General features: G+C 36.0%; 2 protein-coding genes across 2 annotated transcripts; one reads left to right on the top strand and one right to left on the bottom strand.

Annotated features, from left to right (window-relative positions):
- The first annotated feature begins 2,571 nt into the window (after nt 1-2,571).
- On the top strand, nt 2,572-9,045 carry LOC131312854 (stemmadenine O-acetyltransferase-like). Its single transcript, XM_058340855.1, has 2 exons — nt 2,572-2,785; nt 7,519-9,045. Exon 2 carries the CDS (start codon nt 7,522-7,524, stop codon nt 8,893-8,895), a length of 1,374 nt encoding a protein of 457 aa, XP_058196838.1. The 5' UTR covers nt 2,572-2,785; nt 7,519-7,521; the 3' UTR covers nt 8,896-9,045.
- Nucleotides 9,046-10,755: 1,710 nt separating this feature from the next.
- Nucleotides 10,756-12,743, bottom strand: LOC131312859 (protein PYRICULARIA ORYZAE RESISTANCE 21). Its single transcript, XM_058340859.1, has 3 exons — nt 12,292-12,743; nt 11,904-11,985; nt 10,756-11,547 (listed from the first exon to the last, which is right to left on the bottom strand). Exons 1-3 carry the CDS (start codon nt 12,304-12,306, stop codon nt 10,991-10,993), a joined length of 654 nt encoding a protein of 217 aa, XP_058196842.1. The 5' UTR covers nt 12,307-12,743; the 3' UTR covers nt 10,756-10,990.
- Between the last annotated feature and the right edge of the window lie 11,054 nt (nt 12,744-23,797).

Below are 23,797 nucleotides of genomic sequence, written 5' to 3'. Positions count from 1 at the left end.
AGTTTAGGAACATATACATAAACTATTTTGGAGATGTGTGTAGCATCTAACTTTGCGTTTTTTCCTATAGTCTACTTGATTCAAGCTTTATCAATCATGTCTACTATTATTATGATATATGTGGCTGTCATATGATTTTCGCGGACAGTACATGATAGCCTATTAGTTTGATCATGAGGCTTATCACATATTATGTTTGTCTGATAAAATTTGGTTGATGTCTTTTTTGAGATGACTTGGACGTCGTAATATTTTGAGATTAGCCACAGCATCTTAAAATATTATGGAGTTCATATTAAGAATAGTCACATACAGATCAAATAGCCATTGGACTATATATATATATATATATATATATATATATATATATATATATATATATATATATATGTTGGTGTTATATGGCATCTATCATTTAGCTTGAATTGATAAGATTAATTATTTTTGTCCACTAGAGAATAATTAATTTTATTAGTTTGTTTGGGACAAAATTGAAAATTCCACATCAACATAGAAATTTCTCTCATTATTATGCATTTTATGTTGATGTTCGAATTTTACTAGTCTTGTTGTTGCACTGAAGTAGATTCAATGCGTGTTGCAGCCGTCGCCCACAAGGAGATTTGAATTTACTTTGTTTAAGATAAAGATTAGCATAAAAGTTTTAATTCATGAAAATAAAACTCAGTCATGCGAGGAGGCTGTTATTTTTGTGATTTAAGTTGAGTAAGAAGATCTTTTGAAAGTTGAGAATAAACTTTTCTTATGCCCACAGGTACGGAGAATTTGTTCTCATTATTTTGATCATTTATCTTATTCATACAGTGTTGCATAAATTCATGCATGATGCACCTCTACCCACAGAAATGTTATATAGAATTTACAAGCAAATTGAGTCATTATTTCTTGGTTGTTGTAGCCATTTATACTACTTATAAAATTGCTTCTTGCATTCCACTATAAAGTTGTGGGAATTATATTGACTATCTAGAAATTGACTTTTCTCTGATGCAGGGGTTATGATTTTGTGTTATGTGAATGAAGCATCTATAGTCACATAATCAAGTGCGCAAAATAAAAGTTAGAACATTAATAGTGGGAGAGATTTAACCCCTTAGGATTAATGTTCAAAGTAATATCCATTTGGAGTTTTTCTTTATACTTGTGGTTTAAGGATTGTTTGAAAATCCAATATAGTTTTGGCTTGTATAGAATTGAGAAAAGAGTTTAAAAAAAATACAGTCATTTTGCTTATAAGTAGAGAAAAAGTATACTCCGTAAGGTCAGTGGGAGCATATACATTTTTCTGGGCTATATGGATATTGGTCAAGTGAGTATGATACGAAGTACTAGAAGGCTACAAATAAAGATTATGAGGCACTTATAAAGAACTGAGAATCTTAAGTTGATTTACATGCATCCCAATCATGTCTTAAGTTGCCATTTCCTATAAATGCAAAAATTAATGGGTGCTATGCATGAAACTAGATAGCATGTAATGAATGGTCTCAGGTTGTCGATAGTATATTGAGACCATTACTATGTTTTTTCAGCTATAGTACCTTGTAAGGAGAGAGACTATTCTTAAACACAACCTGTGTCCATAGCATAAAGTCTAGAACTAATTTTTGCCTACAAAACAGTATATGTCATGTAGTGGATATATGACATGTTAGTTCATTTTATAATGTTTTCTCTCATTTGTTGCTCAATTGGGATTTGGGCATGCACGCTTTGAGTGTTCTTAGTGAACAGGGACGTACATGTGCACATAAGGTAAGAAGTACATATAAAGTTTATCTGTTGGGATAAATAAAGAGGATCCTAAATGACTACTAGTTTATTCATTTATCAAGTTTATCTTATTCATTCTTATCCGGTACTTGTTGGAAAGTGTCACACATTGTAATACATAGAAGGGAACGCCTATTAGTTACGGCACTACTGTTATGAATCATGTTTGATATTTTTCAATGGAGTAAGGTTTTCTGAATTTCAAGGATATGGGTAATTTCAGTTACATGGTCATATTAAAGTATTTATCACTAACGTGGTATACATGTGTCTCGTGGGCCAGTGGGAGAATGTAAGAAATATTTTAGGGTACACCTAGTCACATGTGTGATTATAGTTAGTTGCCCACTTACATTATATGTAGTGGTAGTTTCAAAAGCTTTTGGCTTTCCACTATCTCCATAAATGTGTTTTCATGATGGAGGAAAACTATAAGGTATTCTAAAGAAGATAAAGGGCCCTAACCTAGCATCTATTTAAGCCTTTGACATCCATCACTCAAGGAACTCAAGTCATGCATAGGTTAGAAGACACCTAAATCTCATACGTGTGTGTTTGGTATTCAACTTGAACAACAATAGCTAGAGGTTAGTTCGATCATTTTTTCCGCTGCGTATACCGGTATGGTACTGTATTATTTATCTTACAATTATTACCCTAATATGTTAAACTTCAACCACATATACTTATTAACCTCTATCTACTTTAATTGTAAAAAGCTGTCTCCTTTTGTCAACTCAACAATCAAATGCATGTCCTAATTAAATACCCTTTCATTGGTTAAGTGGGTACCCACATCCTTCAAGACTTCGAACATTAGAGGACAGATTGAGTCACAGAAGGAAACAAGGGGGGAGAGGAATGGAGGATGGAGCCACTTTTCAATCTCCATGAGACGTTGCCATAACCACAAGAGTCATCGTTGTTAACACCAAATTAATTGGCTTACTGACGATCACACAGCGGATCTCCTTTGAGGCCTTCTAATTTGGTGAGATAATTTCTTTTTTCTACTATTCAGGCTTTCTGTTCTCTTGTTTGTAAGATGTTAGAACATTAGTAAAATTGGCCACTCTTGTACAATCTGGCTGAATTTAAAAATTGGTAGTCACTTGGCTAGTCAGACCTCCGGTATATATATATAAATCCAATCACTTTACTACTCGTCCATTGATCACCCATTCGGTTGCGCCACTGATTCTTCATATAATTCCTACCTAAAAATGCCCTTTCACAATAGTAGTTGCAATCGGTAAAGTTAATGCCAACACTAAAGGCTAGTAAACCAATGGATAAACTCGATGTCTTCCAATCTCCTCCATTTTCTATGCAAGATCACTAATTCCATGTAAGCATGAGAACTCAATGTAGTGTGCATATCAATTATGTTCTTATCAAGTATCATGGGCTCCTTGCAGAAAGATCTTCAAGATACAATTCAACCATGTGGGTCAAATTTTTCCTTGTCTTAACAAGAGATGAGGTAGATGGCTTCAAACACGCCACACATAGAAGCAACTCTGTAGTGGACACAAGGAAACGAGCATTAAGTTCTTGAAGTTGCATATCAATTAGGGAGTAGAATATCTCAACACGAAAGTGATGTCAGTTAATTGTCACCTTATGAGCTTTTCGCCTTTTCTCCCCTTGATGTACGTACAAAGAGTTCATATTAGGTGAATGGGCACCAACCCTCCCTCATTGTTTGGAGCTGCCTTTTCGTCAATTGAACTTGACCCATGGCATTAACAATATCTTGATCTTTCCTTTGTAGTGCTTGTGATAAGTCACTCATTATTCCCAATATGATTCTCATGATATGAAGATGTAAGATAAATTAAAAAGATTGAATTTACTCCAACAAAGAAGTTGCTTCTAATCTTTGTTCTAAGTTTGTACCATCTTCCTTCATTATTTCGAGCACATCAATCACCAATGCGTACATACCCGTTAAGCTTACCAAAAAACTATAATGGGAGCTCCAATGTGTATCCTCAGATTGTTTGAGACTAGTTTGGTGGTTCAACCCTTGCCCACTTGAAAGCTCTCCAAGATTAAGGTTCCGTTTGTTTTGACGTAAAATATTTTCCTATATTTTTGGCGTTTGGTTGGGGAAAATACCATAAATTAAACTATTTTACCAGGTAAAACCTTTTCGGTCATATGGATGACAATGTTTTACTCTCTGAAATGGCGTAAGTCGTTTTTGGTTGCTTGTTACTTCACGTGCTCGATGAATATCGTGAGTCTATTGGGCTCCTCCACAGCCTCATGTCTTCAGCCAAGGCACCAACCTTTTCATTCTCAGTATCTTTACGAAGTTGAAGCACTCTAATCACAATCAATCTATATGCTTCATTTGTGTCCACTCTATTTACGTTGGGGAAAATTTTCGTTGGGGAAAATACTCTTCAACTATCAACCAATTAAATACCCAAAAAGACGAAACGGAAATTTTCTTTTGGGGGAAATTGTATTCCATGGAAAATATTTTATACCAAAAAATTTTACGCCAAAACAAACGGATCCTAAGCATTTCAACAACTTTTTCCGCTTGTTTCTCCGAATCTCCCTAATGTCTCACCACTTGCATGATGCTCCAACAACATTCACAACTTTAGAGAGATGCAATACGGTCATCATTTGTCGACATAGCTACACGAGCTAATTGTAATTGGTGTGCCAAAAAATACACATAATCTCCACAAGGATTTTCTTGCAGTATGAGTGCTTTAAGACCATTTAGCTAACCTTGCATATTGCTAGCTAGTTCCATCATAACCTTGCCCCCTCGTCTTCCAATACTCAATCGAAGTATAGAAAACAAATTATACACAGTTTTCTTGAGTGACACAGCACTAGTATTAGGCACACGTTCAACACGTAAAAATCGCTCAATCGCATGACCCGTTTTGTCCATGTACTGAATCGCAACTACCATTTGCTCTTTGATTGAATTGTCACGGGATTCATCAATCGAAATAGCACAAAGTGCATCACCAACATCTCTGACAGTCACATTGACAACTTCACGTGCAGCCACACATAAAATGTCTTTTTGGATCTCAGGTAAGTCAATTCTTAGCTTAAGAGACAATTTGATGAAGCCTAGCTCAATTTATTGATAAACTTGAAATCAAACCATATAAATTGTTGATTCAGTGACTGTGAACCAGTGGATGCTGGAGAAGAATCTGCTTGTTTGCCGCTTGTTTGCCAGTATTATCAACTTAATTGTTTGCAAGTATCAGTTATGGTATCTTCAAACTTGTTGCCAAGCAAGAGTGTTATTTATGCTTAATTGGCTTCTCTAAAATAGTAATTAGCTTTCAGAAGGAACAAATAACTAGCTACTTTTCGCAAGTCTCATCGAGCAATGTTTCTGAATTCCTGGCCTATACATATCTAAGCTAATAACATGTAGTACTTTGTACCATGACCAGGAAAAGGAAACTCAGCAGGATTCGGAGCTCTGTTTGAGCAACGAATTTGATCGATTTCCAACCCTGATCGGTTAATTTTTTCCAATCTAGTTACGTTCGATCTGTTCAATTCCAATAGAGGTATACATTTGTTATATAGCTAAGAAGCACCAGCCTTCGCGGGGCCTTTCGTATAGGGATCACAGATATGCTCAGACACGTTCCCGACACATGTCTGACACGTGAAAATATGTGTCCGAGTATTTAGTTATTTTTCTATGTTGGGAAAGTTTTGGACATGTATCGGACACATTCTATTATTTTCTCATTGGATTTTTTATCTTTTATTTGGGAAAAAAAAAAAAACTATATACTCCTATCAAAATTTTATATGTATACTTAGCAGGGATCATACGAAAAAGGGCGAATTCTAATAGCTACAGAACAAAATCAGAGGATAGAAGGAAAAGTTGTACTTTTTGAAGATGGTATGAAATACATCATCAGAGTAGAAGAGGAGGAATCTTTCAGAAAGGTGGAAATCGTGGAATCGAGCAATCATCTCATGGATTCGAGTTCGGATTCAAAGGAAGGAAACGATGTCAGAGACCATTATCAGAATGAGGATGGGGACATAATGAATTATGAGGAAGTTAGTAATGGCGATATGGAGGGATCAGTTGAGGAGTCTATTGATATCAACTCAATTTCTACACGGGCTGGATTCCATTGTGGAGGATTCAATGGGCCTTCTTTCTCTCTTCCATGAGGATCAAGATATTGGAAGGGTGCATGAACCTATAGTCCTTGATTCTGGGGAAAATGACGGCCAATGACGTGTTTTGATAATTAATATCCGCAAAGGATATTTTCAGCATTAACAAATGTTCTTAGCATGTACTTGGCGGGTATTAATTATCAAAACACATCCTGAGCCATCATTTTCCCGATTGTGGAAATTTCTACTTCAGAACCCAAAGCCAGTCTTTAGTAGATTTGAATCCTAAGGATGGGGGACGGCGTTGGAGCACTCAGTCTTTCGATGACTACCTCCAAAAAAGAGGAGACCAATCTGAGGAGGTTTCACAACAAACTCAGGGCAGGGACCAATGTGATCTTCAATCTCTGGGGGCTGGTATTCAGAGAGGAGTTGGGAGGTATATTACCGGTGATAGATCGTCCTCTAAAGCCATCATTAAAATGGAAAGGAGAGTGAGAAGATCAAAAAGAAAAAAACACCTTGCGGAGTTTGGTGTTGAGACTGGTAATCTAATCCTCAAGAAAAAGAAAGGCCTTTCCTCTTTGCTTCTTTTCAAGGAGGCTCGGAAGACTCTGGATTTTGGTCTCAAGTTTGGCATTAAGCCTAGAGGGGGGAGGAATTTTTTGTTAAAGCGATTCATGGAAATGCAGGAAAATGAATTAGGGGATAGAATTAATGCTCTTGATAACCTGAAGGAGGATGTTGACTTCGAGGATCTGGATAATATCGAAGAAGGCGCCTCTTTTTTCTTGGAGTTTTAACGTCGAGTCTTGCTGTTTTTCGGTTGCCCCCTCGGTTTGCGTTTGTGCTAGGTTTTCTCCTTCAGATTTAGGTAGTTTTTGCAGTTTTTTTGTTTGGGCCTGGTATGCGGATATCTTTGGGTTGGTGTCTTTGGTCTGGTTGTGGTGTTTTGGTCTCCGTTTGCTTGTTTGGAGTTGAGGCTTAATGGTTGTTTTCTTTTAGGTTTTTTCTAGTTTTTCGATTTTTCGGTTGGCATCTTGCCTTCCTTTAGGTCTTGAGTGGCTTTATGCTTGTGTACCCTTATTCCTTTTAATCTTTGTAATCATTTATAAAGATTAATAAATTCTTTTTGCTTGTATAGCAAAAAAAAAAACGTTTCTGTATCCTAAATTTTGGATCGTATTAGTGTCTGTGTCCCGTATCCATATCCGTGCTTCATAGTTTTATAGAAGAGTGTCATTTGCTTCTCATTTCTATTGTAGTGGTGCATGAGGACTTTAATTTTAAGAATTGTTTCTATTGACAATACAGAATTTGAGCTTGTCTTTAATTCGATCAATCTATTCAGACGAAATGCATGACATGATGCATTTTATCATATCACTGTGGTTCTTAAACATATATGTTGATCTCAAGCTTACAGACCTTGTCACATGTATTATTTCGATCGAAATCGTAACGGAACTTAAGTGCACTGTCAGATTGATTGGAATTGAAAATGGACGAATTCGGACTCACATTAATTTGGTTCGTTCTGTGTCAACGAGTAGACCTTACTGAATTACTGGCTTATATTTGCAGATAATGGAGGTTGAAGTCAAATCCAGGGAGAGAATAAAACCATCATCTCCAACTCCATCTCACTTGAAAACACTCAAGATTTCTCTCTTAGATCAGCTCTTCCCTCCTGTCCATGTTCCCTTAGTGTTCTTCTATCTCAACACACAGACTACTAGCCCTATTCCCGATGTCATCTCCAAAACATCGGTCTCTCTGAAGCAATCGCTAGCAAAAACCTTAACTCTCTTCTACCCATTTGCCGGAAAAATAAAAGACCATCTTTCTGTTGATTGTAACGATGAGGGGGTCTATTATGTCGAAGCACGAGTGGATAATAATCTGTCCGAGTTTCTCAGCAAACCAGACGTCCGGTTGACACAACATTTTCTTCCTCATGATCAATCCATGGATCAAATGTACCCAACCGGAATAAGCTTGGTAATGATTCAAGTGAACTTCTTCAAATGCGGCGGTATGGCCCTTGGCATGTACTGCTGCCACAGAATCATCGACGGTCACACTTGCATCACATTTGTAAGAGCATGGGCAGAAACCGCACAAGGCTCAGGAACTGAAGTAATCCCCCGTTTTGTTCCATGTAATTCTCTTTTCCCGCAAAATCCTTCGCTGCCTAAAGATTCAACGTTGCTTATGTGGCCCTCGATGTTCAACCAAACCAAATACGTAACAAGGAGGTTCTTATTTGATGCCTCGGCATTAAGCAGCCTCAAGGCCAAAGTAGCTAGCTCATCATTTGTCCCGACACGTGTTGAGGCACTATTGGGGCTCATCTGGAAATGCGCCATTTCGGCTTCGAGATCAAGATTTGGTTTCCAAAGACCATCCGTTTTGTCAATTGCTGTGAGTCTACGAAGCAAATTCTTTCCACCACCGTCACAATTTGCCACGGGAAATCTCCTTTGGAGTGCGGTTGCACAAAGCAAAGCGGATACTGGGACAGAGTTGCATCGCTTGGTGAGGAATTTGAGAGATGCCACATCGAAAATCGATGGCGGTTTTGTCCGTGGAATACAAGGGGGTGAAGGTTTTTCCAAGGTTACTGAGTGTCTCAAAGAGTTACGGGAATTGTATTCGAATGAGGGGGCAAATTACTACACGTGTACAAGTACGTGTAATCTTGGGATGTATGAAGCAGATTTCGGGTGGGGGAAGCCTATTTGGGTGAGTCTAGGCGGAAACGAGGATCCGATGGTAATGAATCTTATATATTTGTTGGACACGAGGTCGGGTGGTGGAATTGAAGCCTGGGTGAATTTGAGTGAGGAAGACATGGCTGAATTCGAGCGTGATCCTGAGCTACTTGCTTTCACTTCTTTGGATCCAAGTCCTCTTCATATTAATACTCCTAGTAGTCATACCGTATGTGCTCGCATGTAATGTAGTTTACGTGATTGAAAACATATGTCTGATCAGTATTTTGAATGGGCGGGATGGGATCGACTGTGTGTGTAATTTCATAATAATGTGCAATTGTGATTGACGTTGGAACTTTTTAAGATTATAAATAATTATGTGTCCCCACTGTAAGAATCCCTCGGTCCGCTAGGTAGCTTCCATTACATACCTGAACAGACTAACTATTGGACACGACGTTAACGATCCCTACGCCCAAAAGCTATCAGATATTTGCACAATGAATTTTAGGGCTTACAGTGAAATTCATGCTGCTGATTGTCCTTCATGCATACAAGTGTAGCATGATTCCGAGTATACTGTCCAGTGCAATGCAAGGCCATCCTCGCTGTTTCCTAAATTTAACATTTACGGTGAGTTTGGACTAACTTTTTAGGGGCATTTTGCTTATTTTAGATTAATTGGCTTTGGGTAAAAGATAACTTGTTTAAGCTAGCTAACTTAGTTGTGAGGTAGTTGACAAAAGCCCAAGTGGTGACAGGTAAAACAACCAGAAAATGTCAGAGAGAGAGAGAGAGAGAGAGAGTGTGTGGAATTAAAAAAATGTGGTTGCAAATGCCAGTGCGTTATTTCATGGCGATGTCCTCTGTTCCATCCGGCTGTGATTGGATCTTACATTTGTAATGAGAGTTGTGGGTGGGAAAATGAGATATATTGATCCCCACTTGTCCAGACACAAAAATGGACGGCAAGGCAGATGAGTCCAGGCGAATCGGTGACCATCTTACCTACTATTCGATTTTTCACAAGATTACAACATTATTTTTTTCTCAAAATCTTTAAAATTATATAAGTCCGTCCACCCAGTTTGATTAAATAATCAAACACCTATCCAACCAAGAGTTTTGAGAAACAAAATGTTATTCTTACCAATACTTTAAGTTTTTGGAATACGAGTTGCTATTTAATATATATAAACGGAGAATACTAGATTATATGCATTTATAATTGCGAATGATTATATCTTAGTAATTAAATAGGTTGATCAACGTCTGTGTCATAATTTTTTAGTCTTATTTTCAAATTTTAAATACATGCAAAACTAATATCGCATTTCCTATGCTATGTTAGTCCGTGCAACCTTAAAATCATGAGTTCATCCATCTCTAAGCACAGTTCCAGACACATATATGTCCACAGCCTTCTGATGCTTGTGGGTCTAAAGCGTATCGTCTAGGATCCACGTCTATCGAACAGCTCAAGACATATTTTTGTTCCGATATATGTCCGAACATACTAGTGTTAAATAAATAATAAAAAAGCAAAGGAAAGGAAAGGAAAGAAAAGACAAAAAAAATGTACTATAGTTTATCCAATTTATTTTCTTTTTTGAGTGGCATGTGGTGTAGGAGCCCATAATTCTAATGAATTGACCATCACTTGTAAACTGGTCATGTTTTTCTTGGTATCGAAGGCTGCTAAGATGTTTCCCTTCTATAATATAGCAATTTCGTGTGCCTAGTGCCTTCTTTCTCAAGTCCCTTTCACTCTCCTTTTATCATTTCAGTGCTATAAAGTTTTTCATCTTTTGTCCTTAAAGCATATTGGTATATATGCTAGCTGAGGAAAAGTTTAATATATGACCTTTTATTGACTAATAATACATCTAGTATTTTTTGATCGGCAATAATACACGTACTATTACTGGTTTGACCAATCATGCCTATGTCTTGCATATCATGGAAATATATTCCAGTTACATGACCTTGCATTACTCAAGGTCTGTATCCACCTAGCTGTACTCATATTCTTTGTGAGTTCTTGATCTAACTTTGAAGGAACAACAAATTATGTAAGACAAAACAAAAGCACATGTAGAGTATATGATTAAACGAAGAATCTTATTAACCAAAAATCATTACATATCATCTTATAACCCATCTCAATTGACTATTTGGCCACCACCACCAGACTACCAAACTCGTTATTGACCCTTATTTTATACTTTGTATAAAATCATAGTCCGAAAAACATAACCCCCCATATACCCATAAACAAGTATGCCTTTTGTTTTCCAACAAAAGTAATCAAAAAGCTTGATCATGAGGAAGCACTACCATCACATGATTGTGCAACCAGAAGTGTTTTCTTCATTAAAGTACTCATCGCAACGACTTACTCCATAACATGCCCTATTCCCACCATACCCATACCCATCATAGGATGGTACTGGTCTCCCATACCCCTCATAGCATGGGCCCCCAGGAATACCGTGGTAACATTGCCCACAACATACCGGAGCCGGGTAAAATGGTACATAACAAGGTGCGGGAGCCGGAGCTGGCGGAGGAGGTTTGGGCTTCTCCGGTTCCTTGGGCTTGGGCTTCTCCGGTTCCTTGGGCTTGGGCTTCTCCGGTTCCTTGGGCTTCTCGGGTTGCTTGGGCTTCTCGGGTTCTTTGGGCTTTTCGGGTTCTTTAGGCTTTTCGGGTTCCTTGGGCTTCTCCGGGGCCTTGGGCTTTTCGGGTTCTTTGGGTTTTGGTGGCGGTTTGATCTCAATGCTCTTGATTGTTTTCCCACCTTTGCAACACAGCTTGTCACGAATCTTCTCCGGGTTGCAGCATACTACAGTGATCGTCACCGTATTCTGCTTCTCGTCATAGGCCTGGTTTCGAATTTCTATAATTTGTCACCAAAAGTTTCACATTGCACAAAAGTCAGTTTCTTATACGAAAAGTTTAGAAAATAGTATCGAAAAGCAAATAGTAGTTGTTGTACTTACTACTACTTTTTATCTTGTTGTACTCTTCTTCTTATCTTTATTCACGTAAATGCATCAAATTCTTCTTCCCTCTTCTTTATTTGATTTTTATGTACAGAGATAACAATTTTGTACTACTATTTGTTGTTGTTTTGCGTGAATGAAAGAAAGAAAGGATAGAAGTGCAAAAACCATTCTCCCTTCGATGATAAATGTACAGGTTGTATGAATAAAGAAATATACAGTAATTAGTAATAATAGGTGCGGGTCTCACGGGGAAATTTAGCAAGAACTTTCTTGATCTTCTTGTAGCAACTAGGACACTGAAGGTCCACCTTCAGCACCATTGTTGTAACCTGTTACATGATTGAAAAGACAAAATACAAGAGTTACATATTAACAGCACTGTTCGGAAGCAGGGGATATTAACTCAGTGGTACCTCTATGATAGGAGGATCCGGAGATGTATAATTGAGAAGAAATAGAATCAGGATCGGTGGAGTAGACAAGGAACAAAATAAAGCAAAAAAAAAAAATAATAATAATAATAATGATATATATGGCTAAAAAAAGCAATTAATCCACGACCACAGAAAAGCTGAACTATATATCTTGTGTGGTATTTATGTATATAGAGATAGAGGGAAATTGTGTTTACAAACCTTCTTCTCGGCCATAGTGAATTGTTGATGACCTGTAGAGAGAGAGAGAGAGAGAGAGAGAGAGGGAGAGGGAGAGGGAGAGGGGGGGGTCGGTGGATGAGAGAGATCAAGAAGGCCTTGCTTTAAGAATGGAAAAAACGCTGTTGTCGTACGTAATGGAAATTAGCTTAAGAATGGAAAAGGGCAGAATTGAAAATTAGGCCGGAACCAACAAGGTGCCGACACGTGTTAAGGACGATGGAAGTCCATGCGATCATCAAAATTGTCTCCTTCAATTTTCCCACAGAGGTAGAGGTGGCCTTTGATTGCTGACTCTTTACTCTCCTCCTCCACTCCACATTAGCACAGCATGTGCTGGCCTTTGATTGACAGAACCATCTCACCTTCCGATTCTTCAATCACTTTTTTTGTGGACAAGACTCACATCCTCGAATAACAATCAATCTATCTATATACTGGAGTGTGTGTGTGTGTATATATATATATATATATTCTATAAGAATCTAATTACGTCATTATTTAAAACAAAATTCTCTCAGGTCCCGTTTCATAAATCTTCTTAAAAAATAAACAGCTTATTTCATATTTTTAAATTTAAAAATAAAGTAAATGAAAAATATTTTTTCAATTTTTTTTGCATCATATAAAAGATCTTATCGAGATCTTCCAAATAAGATCCATATTGCATATTTTTAGATTTCAATAAACTTATAATTTTTTAACTTGAAATTACTTTCTTAAAAAATAAGAATTTTTTCTGGGTTCCGGAACGGAGCCTTATTGACTCCCTCTCATACGTGATAGTATTCTATAAGAATTGTACGCAGTAGTTATCTAAATTAAAACGAAGTTCTTTCCTCAACTCTCTTTCCAACTGGGCGGAATAAGTGTGAGCCATCTTGTGTGAATTATATTAACTGGATACTTTTGAACACATTTTGTGTCCAACATTTGTGTCTAGAATCTCTCTCTCTCTCTATATATCAAATGAGTACTATATGCGTCTGTATATTTTTGGTGGTAGGATAACTCAAATTTAAGTCGGTAGGGGTGCAATAGTACTGGTTCATGCACCCCACATGGCTGGCCGTACACGTGTCCCTAGATTGATTATCACGCATCCTTCAAAAAAGTGCCCAAGAGTTTGGGGTCTTTTATTATTTTCCTACCCCTCATTTAAGAACTTTTCCAACCACTATAATTTACAACTGTCCTTTTTTTTTTTTTTATTGGCAAAAAGACAATAACTTCGATATGAAGAAATACTCCAGTTTATAAATTACAGGATGTAACATAGGGCGATCCGCTTTCTTTTTAAACTTTTTTTTTCAAAAAGAAAGTAATTGCAAGTTTAAATATAATGAAAATTAATTTTTTAATTTTTTAATTTTTTTTGCACCGTTTGAAAGATTACAATAAGATCTATCAAACAAGATCCATATTTGTAGAAAAATTATTTGCGTAAACAAATAATTTTTTAGTTTGAAATTACCTTCTTTTTTAAAAAAATTCCTTTGTTAAAAAATTATGGATCAGAAATTTTTGTGGTGAACACAAACATGAGTGTGGTGATTGTTGTGACCACTCTCCCAGTGTGTGTGAACTCCACCATTATTATGAATGTAAATGTGTAAATGGTTGTGGTGGTAAAATGATAGTAAAAAAATGTCGGTCTCCAGTGTCTACAAGTGGATTGAAATCTACCAGAAATTTGACTTTTGGTGATTTTTGGTGACGAAACGATTATCAAATTTTGTCGGCAAAAGTAGTATTAGGGAGGAAATGTTTTTTCTGCCAGTTTCGTGCCTATATGTCGTCATAAAAAATAAGGATATATAAATGTCAATAAATTCCCTTTCCAACTGTAACTTGTTGGTGACAAAATTGTTTTTGCCACTAAAGGCGACCCAACTTGAAAAAAAATGAAAAAAAACTTCACGGGTGCTTATATTCGAACTCACGAATTATGGTTCTCAAACTACCACTCTTGTTGATCCCAAAGTTCTGAATACCGTTTCGGACAGGGAATCGATTTTCTTATTGGTACGGTATGTATCGGCACCGGTTAGGTACCGGATACCGTTTCGGATTTACTGCAACTACAATTATATATAATTATAACTCAATTTTTTTCCATACTATGTAATTCATTCTATAATAAATATACATAAGACAATAAAATTCACATAATTTCCTCTTCCCAACAAACTTAGAAATCCATTTCTTCTCTTCCTTTTTTTAATCGGAAAATTACTCCACTTCCATTCTCAAACCATGTGCTGTAAACCACTGGTTTTGTACACATAAAAGAAAATTTCACAGTTTTTGTAACTTTTCGGAAAGGTCTTTTCCCAATCCAACTAACTAACTAACTCTCTCTCTCTCTCTCTCTCTCTCTCTCTCTCTCTCTCCTCAGACAAATGAAAAACCCAGATGAACACCCGCCTGAGGCTTCCTCTCTCTCTCTTATACTTACAGTCTTACACCACTCCATTTTCCTTAACCAGTGGGAAGATCAAATTTCATCACCCGTCCCTTTTATTCTCCAAGTGGGTTGTATTCTCTATTATTGAGAGGAATCCCAATGGAAAGATCTATGTATGTAATCACTTCCGGCCATGGTCGATCCTAGGATAAGCTGGAGAACACCACGAGGAGCCACTTTTTTTTTCCGATCTCTTCGTTTCTCTTTTTTTTTTTTCCTTCTATTTCTCCATTTTCTCCACTGCCTAGTGCGAAAATGGTCCTGTTTTGCAAAATTCCGGCCGAAATCGCCCGTAATATCATCTCGGCCGGTATTGTCCGGTATTTCCTGTATATTTCGGTAAGGTCTGGTATTGGAGCCGGAACGGTATTAGAAAGTTACGGTACCGTTTTTCTATCAAACCGGTACGTACCGGCCGGTACGGAACGGTGTTCATAATTATGGTTGACCCACTTAACATTTCGATGATAATATTGTTAAATTTAATATACAACAAAATCTTATCAATAATTTTTCAAAATTAATCTATGTATAATATATGTGATATATATATATATATATATATATATATATATATATATATATAATATGGGAGGGTGGTATATATTTTTCACCGTTAGATTAGTACATATTTTTCAACCGTTGAATTTGAAATACATGCCTTTGAATCCTTTCACATGACTTTGAATCAATCATGCCTAATATTTCGGAAAGTAGTGACTAATTATGGTAATCTAATGATGTTATCCTAATCCTAATGCTATAATCCGTCAAAATTGTATATTCCGAAAATTGTATAGTCAACCAATATGGTATAATCCTAATCCTAATGCTATATTCTGGAAATAAAATCAATCATGCCTTTCTTTTATTGACTAATCTTAATCTTAATCCTAACTCTTTCTTTTATTGACTAATAATATTCCGGAAATCTGATCTTATGCCGGTTCAATCATGCATTTTCAGTCGAAATTAGTGGAAAATTATGCCGGTTCAATCATTCTTTTTAAGCCGAAATTAGTGGCTAACTATGGTACTCTATAATCAAGCCAAAATTGAATACACATTATGGTAATCTATAATCAGCCAAAATTATCTCCAAAATTTGTAGGACAATCCAAGAAAAATCGAGGACCGTGAAACCGGTCCAGACCGAACAGATCCGTGCCTTTTGAATTTTGTCCGTGTATTTTTGACCCTAGGATTAGAGGTATATTCAAAAAGGGTAATGTGAGATTTTTGGTGATTGGTTCCCTGTGATTTCGGGAAATAGTATTACCACATTTACCAAATCTACGAAACTAAAGTAAACGTGCAATTTTGAACTAAGATTGAAATTGAGATCTTGGGTGATTGGTGCGAAAGATTGTTACCACAATTACGAAAGTTTCGGAAACCTTTTTTAGAAGGTCCACGTTCTCTGTAATTTCATTTCCATCCATTTGAATCTTGCATTTTCAATTTTGTTTCAACGTAGTCCTTCCGTCAGCTTACCAATAGTGTGGTAAGTTCGATTTCTTGAATGATTTTTTTCAGTTATCATGCAAGGGATTCAAACATTGAAGGATTTTTTTTTCAGTTCTCAAGCATGTCACGATTTTTTTCTTGAACACCTTTTACTCATATTGGGTTTGTTTTGCCGAAAATTGGAAAATTCTTGAACGATTTTTTTCAGACCTCATGCAAGGGATTCAAACATGGATTTTTTTCAGTTCTCATGCAAGTTCAATTTTTTTCTTGAACGATTTTTACTCATATTGGGTTTCTTTTGCCGAAAATTGGGAGTTTTTTGAACGATTTTTTTTTTCAGGTCTCATGCAAGGGATTCAAACATCGAAGGAGTTCGATTTTTTCCTTGAACGATTTTTACTCATATTGGGTTTCTTTTGCCGAAAATTACAAGTTTCTTGAACGGTTTTTTTCAGGTCTCATGCAATGGAAACATCGAAGGATTTTTTTTCAGTTCTCATGTAAGTTCAAATTTTTTTCTTGAACGATTTTTACTCATATAGGGTTTCTTTTGCCGAAAATTGGGAGAAAAAATATGAGTGTGAGAGAATAGTTTTTTATTTTTTTTTATTTTTGACAACCTTGGGTCTTTTACGTTAATCCTAATTTTGTTGTTTTCTTCTACCTTCTTCTTACTTTCTAATATTTTACTGCAGAAAAGATCAGCAAAAATACATTTAGAGAAATTCTGCATCGAACTTAAATTCGAGGTACTACTAATATTTTTTTCCTGTTGGTACAATCACATAAGGTAAATATGTAGCAGAGGAATTAATCATGAGGGAAAGAGGGATACACCTCTATAAAGAAATTTATTATATACTCCTATGCTATACGTTACGTGTCTACCCTAATTGACTCAATTTGGTTTGATTGAGACACAAGAGTCAATTTAGTTCTTTAAGTTTCAACACATTAGATTACTGAAAAATGGTGCGAGTTTAGAAAGTTCCTCCACACATGGCTCAGAGTGCTTTCTTATCTTTATTCCAGAAGTTGTATTTGATCGGGAGCGAGACAATTGTGAGCAAGACAATTGTGAACAAAAAAGGTTGGAAGAAAAGCGAATAGAAAACATTCGGTACGTCATTTTTTCTGCCAGTTTCCTCCTTTCTCCCCTTCTAACTGATGTAAAGTGGAGACTATATTATTTGGTTGCAGAAAAACAATTTTGGTTGCTGAGGTCAAGAGGTAGAAATAATCTTAGGATGGAATTGGGCACCCTATGTGTATATAAATTTTCCGTGATGCTACTTTAATTTAGAAATAATCTTATGATGGAATTGGGCACCCTATGTGTATATAAATTTTCCGTGATGCTACTTTAATTTCTTTCTTATACCACCACTCTTATAGGTTGTCGGCTTTTGTTTCTTATGGTATATGTAATTTCTTCAGAACAAGAAGTTTTGGTTATAAGGTTGACCAACTTGAGATAAAAAAAAATGTCATGCGAACTTCCTCGCTTTTTTCTTTTGCTTTTTTGCCTTCTTATGAGGCACCGACACTCTTAGAGATCTTTGTATTTGCGTTGAACACTCCGGGTACACGTAAATCTTTCTTATTGTGGGTCATGTCGAGGACACGCACAGAGACATGACAGGGTAATTTTAACAGATCAAATTTAAAAGCTTTTCGAGGTTGAAACTATAAAAGTACTGGTCCAAAAGCAAAAACATATGTGTTGTATAGGCATGCACCATGAGTCAATATTGCATTCAATAGGCATTCTAACCTAAATATTTTCTGATTAAATGTTTGCATAATTGAAAACAATTATTTTAAGTAATGGCGTGTTCGTGACTCCACTTTTTTAGAATTACCGTGCCCCATTTTGGTGTTTGTGTCCGTATCGGGGCTACATAGATGCCTTGATACTAATTGAGTTAAGATTTTGTAAGCTGATCATCTATTTTCTGTCTCCAATGTGTAGAGGCAATGGAAAACTAGAGAGTTTGATTTGAAGTTGTGCAAATCTGCTGCTATTTCTCCTTTTGCTAATTGTATTGGATTTGCATTGAGGTTACATCTACGAGAATAATTTTGCAATTATTAAAAGGAAAATCGAAGGCAAGGAGAAATGGCTCAATAAAGACAAAGATCTACCACAAAAGACAAGGAAAAAGAAAAGGCAACCGGCCGGTTGGAATAGAAAAGAGAAAAATTGGGTAAGACTTTTAATCTGAGTGATCGACTTGGTTGGTTGGTGCAAGGTGTGGCAAGTGCATTTGGAACATGGTGTATCGTTCTTTTTGCTTTCAATTCCTTTTTTTTCTTTTTTGATGGGCTGCTTCCAATTCCTCTTCATGCAGTATTACAGGTCAATTTTGGAGCGTGACTTCAAAAAAACATGAGAAATCTATATAATAAGAAAACCTTATTACAAGACATGACACATTATTGTATGATTTGGAATCGTGAAACATGTACTTACATTGGAATGGTGCCTTTTGTGAATATGACATGTTTTCGTGCGTTCTTTTAATATATGTCTCCTCAAGTCACATATTTTCATAGTTGTGTATCGTTCCTATTTCCATTGGTGTCTTGGATGGTGTGTTTTATTTTATCAAGTTTCATGCGACAATGAGTTTTTGCATGCACAAGTTGGGGATTGCTAAATTGTTTGTTCTTTATTTGCTAATTCAAGTTAACCAAATCAATGAATAAGCTTGGGCTATTATTTTTTGCATAGTTGGAATCGTTGGGCAGTGAGTTGGTTGTTCGAGCCGTGCCTTCAGGCACGAACATGCGCTAGTATATATATAGTTCATTTCAAATGAGGACGTCCTTATTTTAGTTAAAATGCAGACCTACTCATTTCTCCCCGTTCCCAAACGAATTTTGATAATCCGAGCCGCTTAATGTGATCAAAACGTGATTTTAAGGGTATTCTCGAGAAATCAACAAAAAAAAATGGTCAGAGAGGGCTTCATCAAAACAGTTTTTAATTGAACAGTTCAATAAAAAAACTGCTCCAATCAAGCCCTTCTTGATCAATTTTTTTGCCAATTTCAAGCGGGTACTCGTAAAATCACGTTCTGAACACATTGAGCAGCTCGAATCATCGAAATTTGACCAGGAATGGGGGTCCGCATTTTAAGAGGTCCTTATTTGAAACTTGCCGCATATAATGTATTATTTATCTTAGATAATATGATTTTTTTTTTTTTAAATGTGAAAGATAAACTAGTTTAGATTTGGCGACGAAATCCTATTTGTAAACCAAAAGGTACCATTTGTTTGGCGAGAAAAACATACAAAATTCATCGCTAACTTTTGTCGTCAAAAGTCATGTATGATCATGCACTGTAGCGTCCCTATTTCCAGCAACGCTAATTAAACAAGTTTAAAATATACTGTATATTTCATTAATAAAGCCACAGTACAAGGTGGAAAAAGTGATAAATTTAACATTGCCTCTAGAGGTTCTCAGTACCCAAAAAAATTAATTTAGCCCTATTTTTTTGTGCATTTTCAGTCCTCTGGTTAAAATAAGACAGAACGTAAATACACCATCATAAATTAGGAAAAATTAGCCATAAGTGAGATAAAATAGTTTTCATTTAGGGAAATAATGTCATCAAAATAGTTTTCAGTAGAGGTCCTTCAAAATTTTGAATTATTTAGCCATAAGGACAAAACGTATTTTCACGAAAAAAACTACCTTAGGGTAGAGTACTCTAGGGTTTAGACACTTTTATAGGATATTAGGGTGCACTTTTCTATTATAGGATTTTAGTAGTTTAGACACTATTATAGAATTTAGAGTTTTAGGCATTTTCATAAGGTATCTTAGGATTTTAGTCATAGAGTACCCTAGGGTTTTAGGCACTTTCATTAACTTTCAATTATTAGTGAACTTTTACTAGTTTGAAGAAAGTGTATTTTAGTAATCATGCAACACACCTTCTTCTTTTTTGTCAAACGGAAATTCACTCATTATCCTTATGTTTAATTGCAAAGGTGATTATTCTTATGTTTGATTGCAAAATGTGCTTGTCTTTGAGCTCAAAAAATGTAAATATGAGGGATTATTAGCTAAGTCTCCCTATAAATTATAAAGAACAAGAAAACCTAAATGGGTTGGCCCAGTAGATTTGGGAATTAGATATTTGCTCTCTCCTAAGATTTTAAGTTCAAAATCTCTCATGTGATATTATCTCTTATGGGGGGCAGTCCATTCAGGGATTTGTCCCAACTTTACTCAAGTTCTCCACTAGTGGACGGTGGGATCGTGTCTGTAAAGATCAATCGAGGTATCATAAGCTGTCCCGGACAACTTGAATAATCAACACATAGTATAAAAAACAAGAAATGTAACATTTTGGGGTTCGAAGAAGGACCTGATCCCCTAGCTCTAGCAGCCACACAATGATGGTTGCTCTACCCAAAAATGTAGGAGCCTCACATGATTGTGAGTCTTAGGCAATATTCATTTATCAAGAATGTGATGGAAGAAAATTACTTTCAGTAACGTAAAGAAAAATGAAATATCAAATTTTCAATCGATAAAACACAATTTCAAAATGAAACAATTTCGTATTTTTTACCTGAAAAATTACTCCTTATAATTAGAATGTTCTGAATGTGCACGTCAAAAGTTTCTGCTAACTAAACGAATCGAAACATGAAAAACAAAAGTTCAAAATTTTTATATTCTCTCCAAGTAATCGAACGGCTGGGAATTTACGCAATATGCAGTACTATATATATATATATATATATATATATATATATATATATATATATATATATATATATATATTTCCCCTGCTAGGCCAGCTCAACGTTTTTTGTTTTTTGTTTTTGCATCAGTGGTTAAACTGACTATTTTATTGGACGGAGTATATGGTTTTGTCATATATATATATATATATACAGTGGAGCCGGCCGGACCCATTTTGGAAATTATTATTATTATTATTCTCTCTATATGTCGCGTGTGTATAGGAAAATCGCTATCTGATGTTGATGTTGAAATTAGTAACCAATCAATTAGTTGCAACTAACTCATTCACTTTGAGTGAAAATTTGACTTTAAAATGGATTTCTATCCAACAAATTGCTTTCTCTATCCAACAAATTGCTTTCTTAATTAATTACTCGATCGATCATATGAGTTGATGACAGTGAATTATTTGAACTTATGCATTTAATTAATAAAAAGGATAATTCATTCCGGGGGTTCTTGCAGTCCACAAAATCTGACCAACCCCGCTAGTTAATTAATTTAAATATATATATATATATATATATATATATATCATGACCGGGAACAATAACTTACTACTGTATATATGGAAATGAATATATCTTCAACTCGTAGGGTCTGTTTGGTTAAGAAGAATTGATAATTTTCTTGGATTATAATTTTCATATTGTAGCTTCCGGATTTTACATTACGAAAAACTCATAATTGGGATCTGTGAAAGTGCTTACTTAATTGATGTATATATGAAAAATAAATTATGGTCCTTGAATTACTAGATTGTGGATGAGCATTGGACCTCTTTGTCTGATTATGAACATAACTTTGTAAACATTTATAAAAGAAATTATTCAAATCTGACACACCATGGAAATGTACATACTATGCATATTTTGGATATACTTGAATAATACAAATATTTTGAAATAGGTCTAATCTCTTAAAATAAAAGAATTATTTTAGGGATAAATATTTAATTTGGTTCTCAAGCAATAGCCAAATTAGCAACAGGGGAGAGGGAGAGAGAAAGAGAAGAAGAGGAAGAGAGCCTGCCGGCCAGAGGGGGGGAGCTTGCTAATAATGAAAGTCACAAGAAACTATATGCATTTATCTAAATCAGCATTACACATTTGAGATATGACCACTTTTGTAACAGTGAGCAATTGAAAAGAAAAGATAAAAACTTGAAATTCAAGTTTTAGATAACTAGCTTCACGAAAAGGAAAAAAAAAAAATTGATTTCCTCGTATTTTTTGTTAGAAAAATGACAACTTCAGATGCATTATAGAATTTTTTAGTTTCTTGCATTTTCTCCCTTCTTTTTCTAATCGTAAGACACAATAAGTTTAATTTTTTTTTCTCTTTATTACGTCATTTTCTGTCATGCTCTTACTACTCTAGAAGCCTCACAATGCATGTCACCATCAAGACATGTTGGAAGCAACAATATTGGCAAAATCCAATTAAACTAGCTATATACCAGCCTACCATGATATATAATACAGTATATATTTGGATAACCAATTTGTGATCGAGGAGCTTGAGAAAAGGTGATATTTAATATAATTTTTCAAAAACTAGCTACCAGCCTACCATGATATATAATATTTGGATAATCATTCGTGAGGTGCTTGAGACAACTATGGGTACACACCATTTGACCGACACCAAACGTGTACCGAATTGTGTGGTTTCTACCTCGTAGTTTCACACAAATGATTGGAGCCATTTAATTTATCTAAAATATGTTTTTAAAAGTTGCAATGGAAAATGAGCTCATTCAAATATTAGTAAGGACTTGATCGATATCCGTCCCTAAATTTGTAGGGACACAAATTGAATGAATTGATCAAATCCTTATCGATATTTGAATGAACTAATTTTTTTCACGAACTTTTAAAATAACTTTTTTTAAAAATTAAATAGCTTCGCACATCAATGTGAAACCCGAAATAATTAAGATCCATATATTCTCCGGTGTACCCTTAGTCGGGCTCATAATTCTTTGTTTACATATATATCAAGATTATTACGTCTCTGATCGAAGCCGCCGCACCCACCCTCCTTCCCCTCCCCCGTAGGGTTTTAAACCCTTATGCGGCGGCGGGAGGGGAGGAGTTTCTCCCCTTTGCAGGTGTTCTCCCTCTCCAGATCTTAAATTCGGGAGTTTTCCCTTTTTTTCTCCGTCACCTCCCATCCTCTTCCTCCCCATAACACCAACACCAGCCGCTTCTCTCCGTCACTCCTTTTCCAACGATGTTGCTTGTTTTTACCATTTTGGTTGCTGGAGGTTGTTTGCCCGTGGTCGCTGAATGTGGGTTTTGCGGTCGAGGTCGCTAGAGTTTTGACGAAGAGGGAGCCTTGATCTTAGGATGGTCTGTGATGGTGTGACTCAGTGGGTGACTTAGTGGGCTATTCGGGTTACTTATTAATTGACTGGTTGTTTCTTTTTTCTTTTTCAGATCTTAGCTTTCTGCTTCCGTTTGAAGGATTGTTCTTGTTGTTTTGTTGGGCCTCCATTGGGAGGTTGTTGTTCTTTGGTTTGTCCTACACCTGTGCGTGCTTTTCTTCCCCTTTGCGGGCTCACTCCTTTGGGGGCTGTGTGGAGTGTGTTGATGTGATGACTGTGAGTTTTTAGAGTGATGGCTATTCCGTGGCGCATGATGTAGCCCAAAATGCAGCAGGATGCGTACTTGGCTTGTATCCCCTTCCTGATGTATTGATTTCTTTTCCTATCAGAGCATCCGCACCAGTCTCTTCAAATTCCATACCAAATTACACCTTAAAATGTCACTCTTTAT

Source organism: Rhododendron vialii, chromosome 13a, assembly GCF_030253575.1.
Source record: "Rhododendron vialii isolate Sample 1 chromosome 13a, ASM3025357v1".
NCBI lineage: Eukaryota > Viridiplantae > Streptophyta > Magnoliopsida > Ericales > Ericaceae > Rhododendron > Rhododendron vialii.
The sequence above is the reverse complement of the archived record's forward strand: the minus strand, read 5'-3'. Positions and strand labels throughout refer to the sequence as shown.

Excerpts from the sequence above, each read along its gene's own strand:
- LOC131312854 (XM_058340855.1), top strand. The coding sequence starts at position 7,522 with ATGGAGGTTGAAGTCAAATCCAGGGAGAGAATAAAACCATCATCTCCA.
- LOC131312859 (XM_058340859.1), bottom strand. Across the intron at positions 11,548-11,903 it reads AGTTCTTGCTAAATTTCCCC|AAATTCGAAACCAGGCCTAT; the intron begins GTGAGACCCGCA and ends GACAAATTATAG.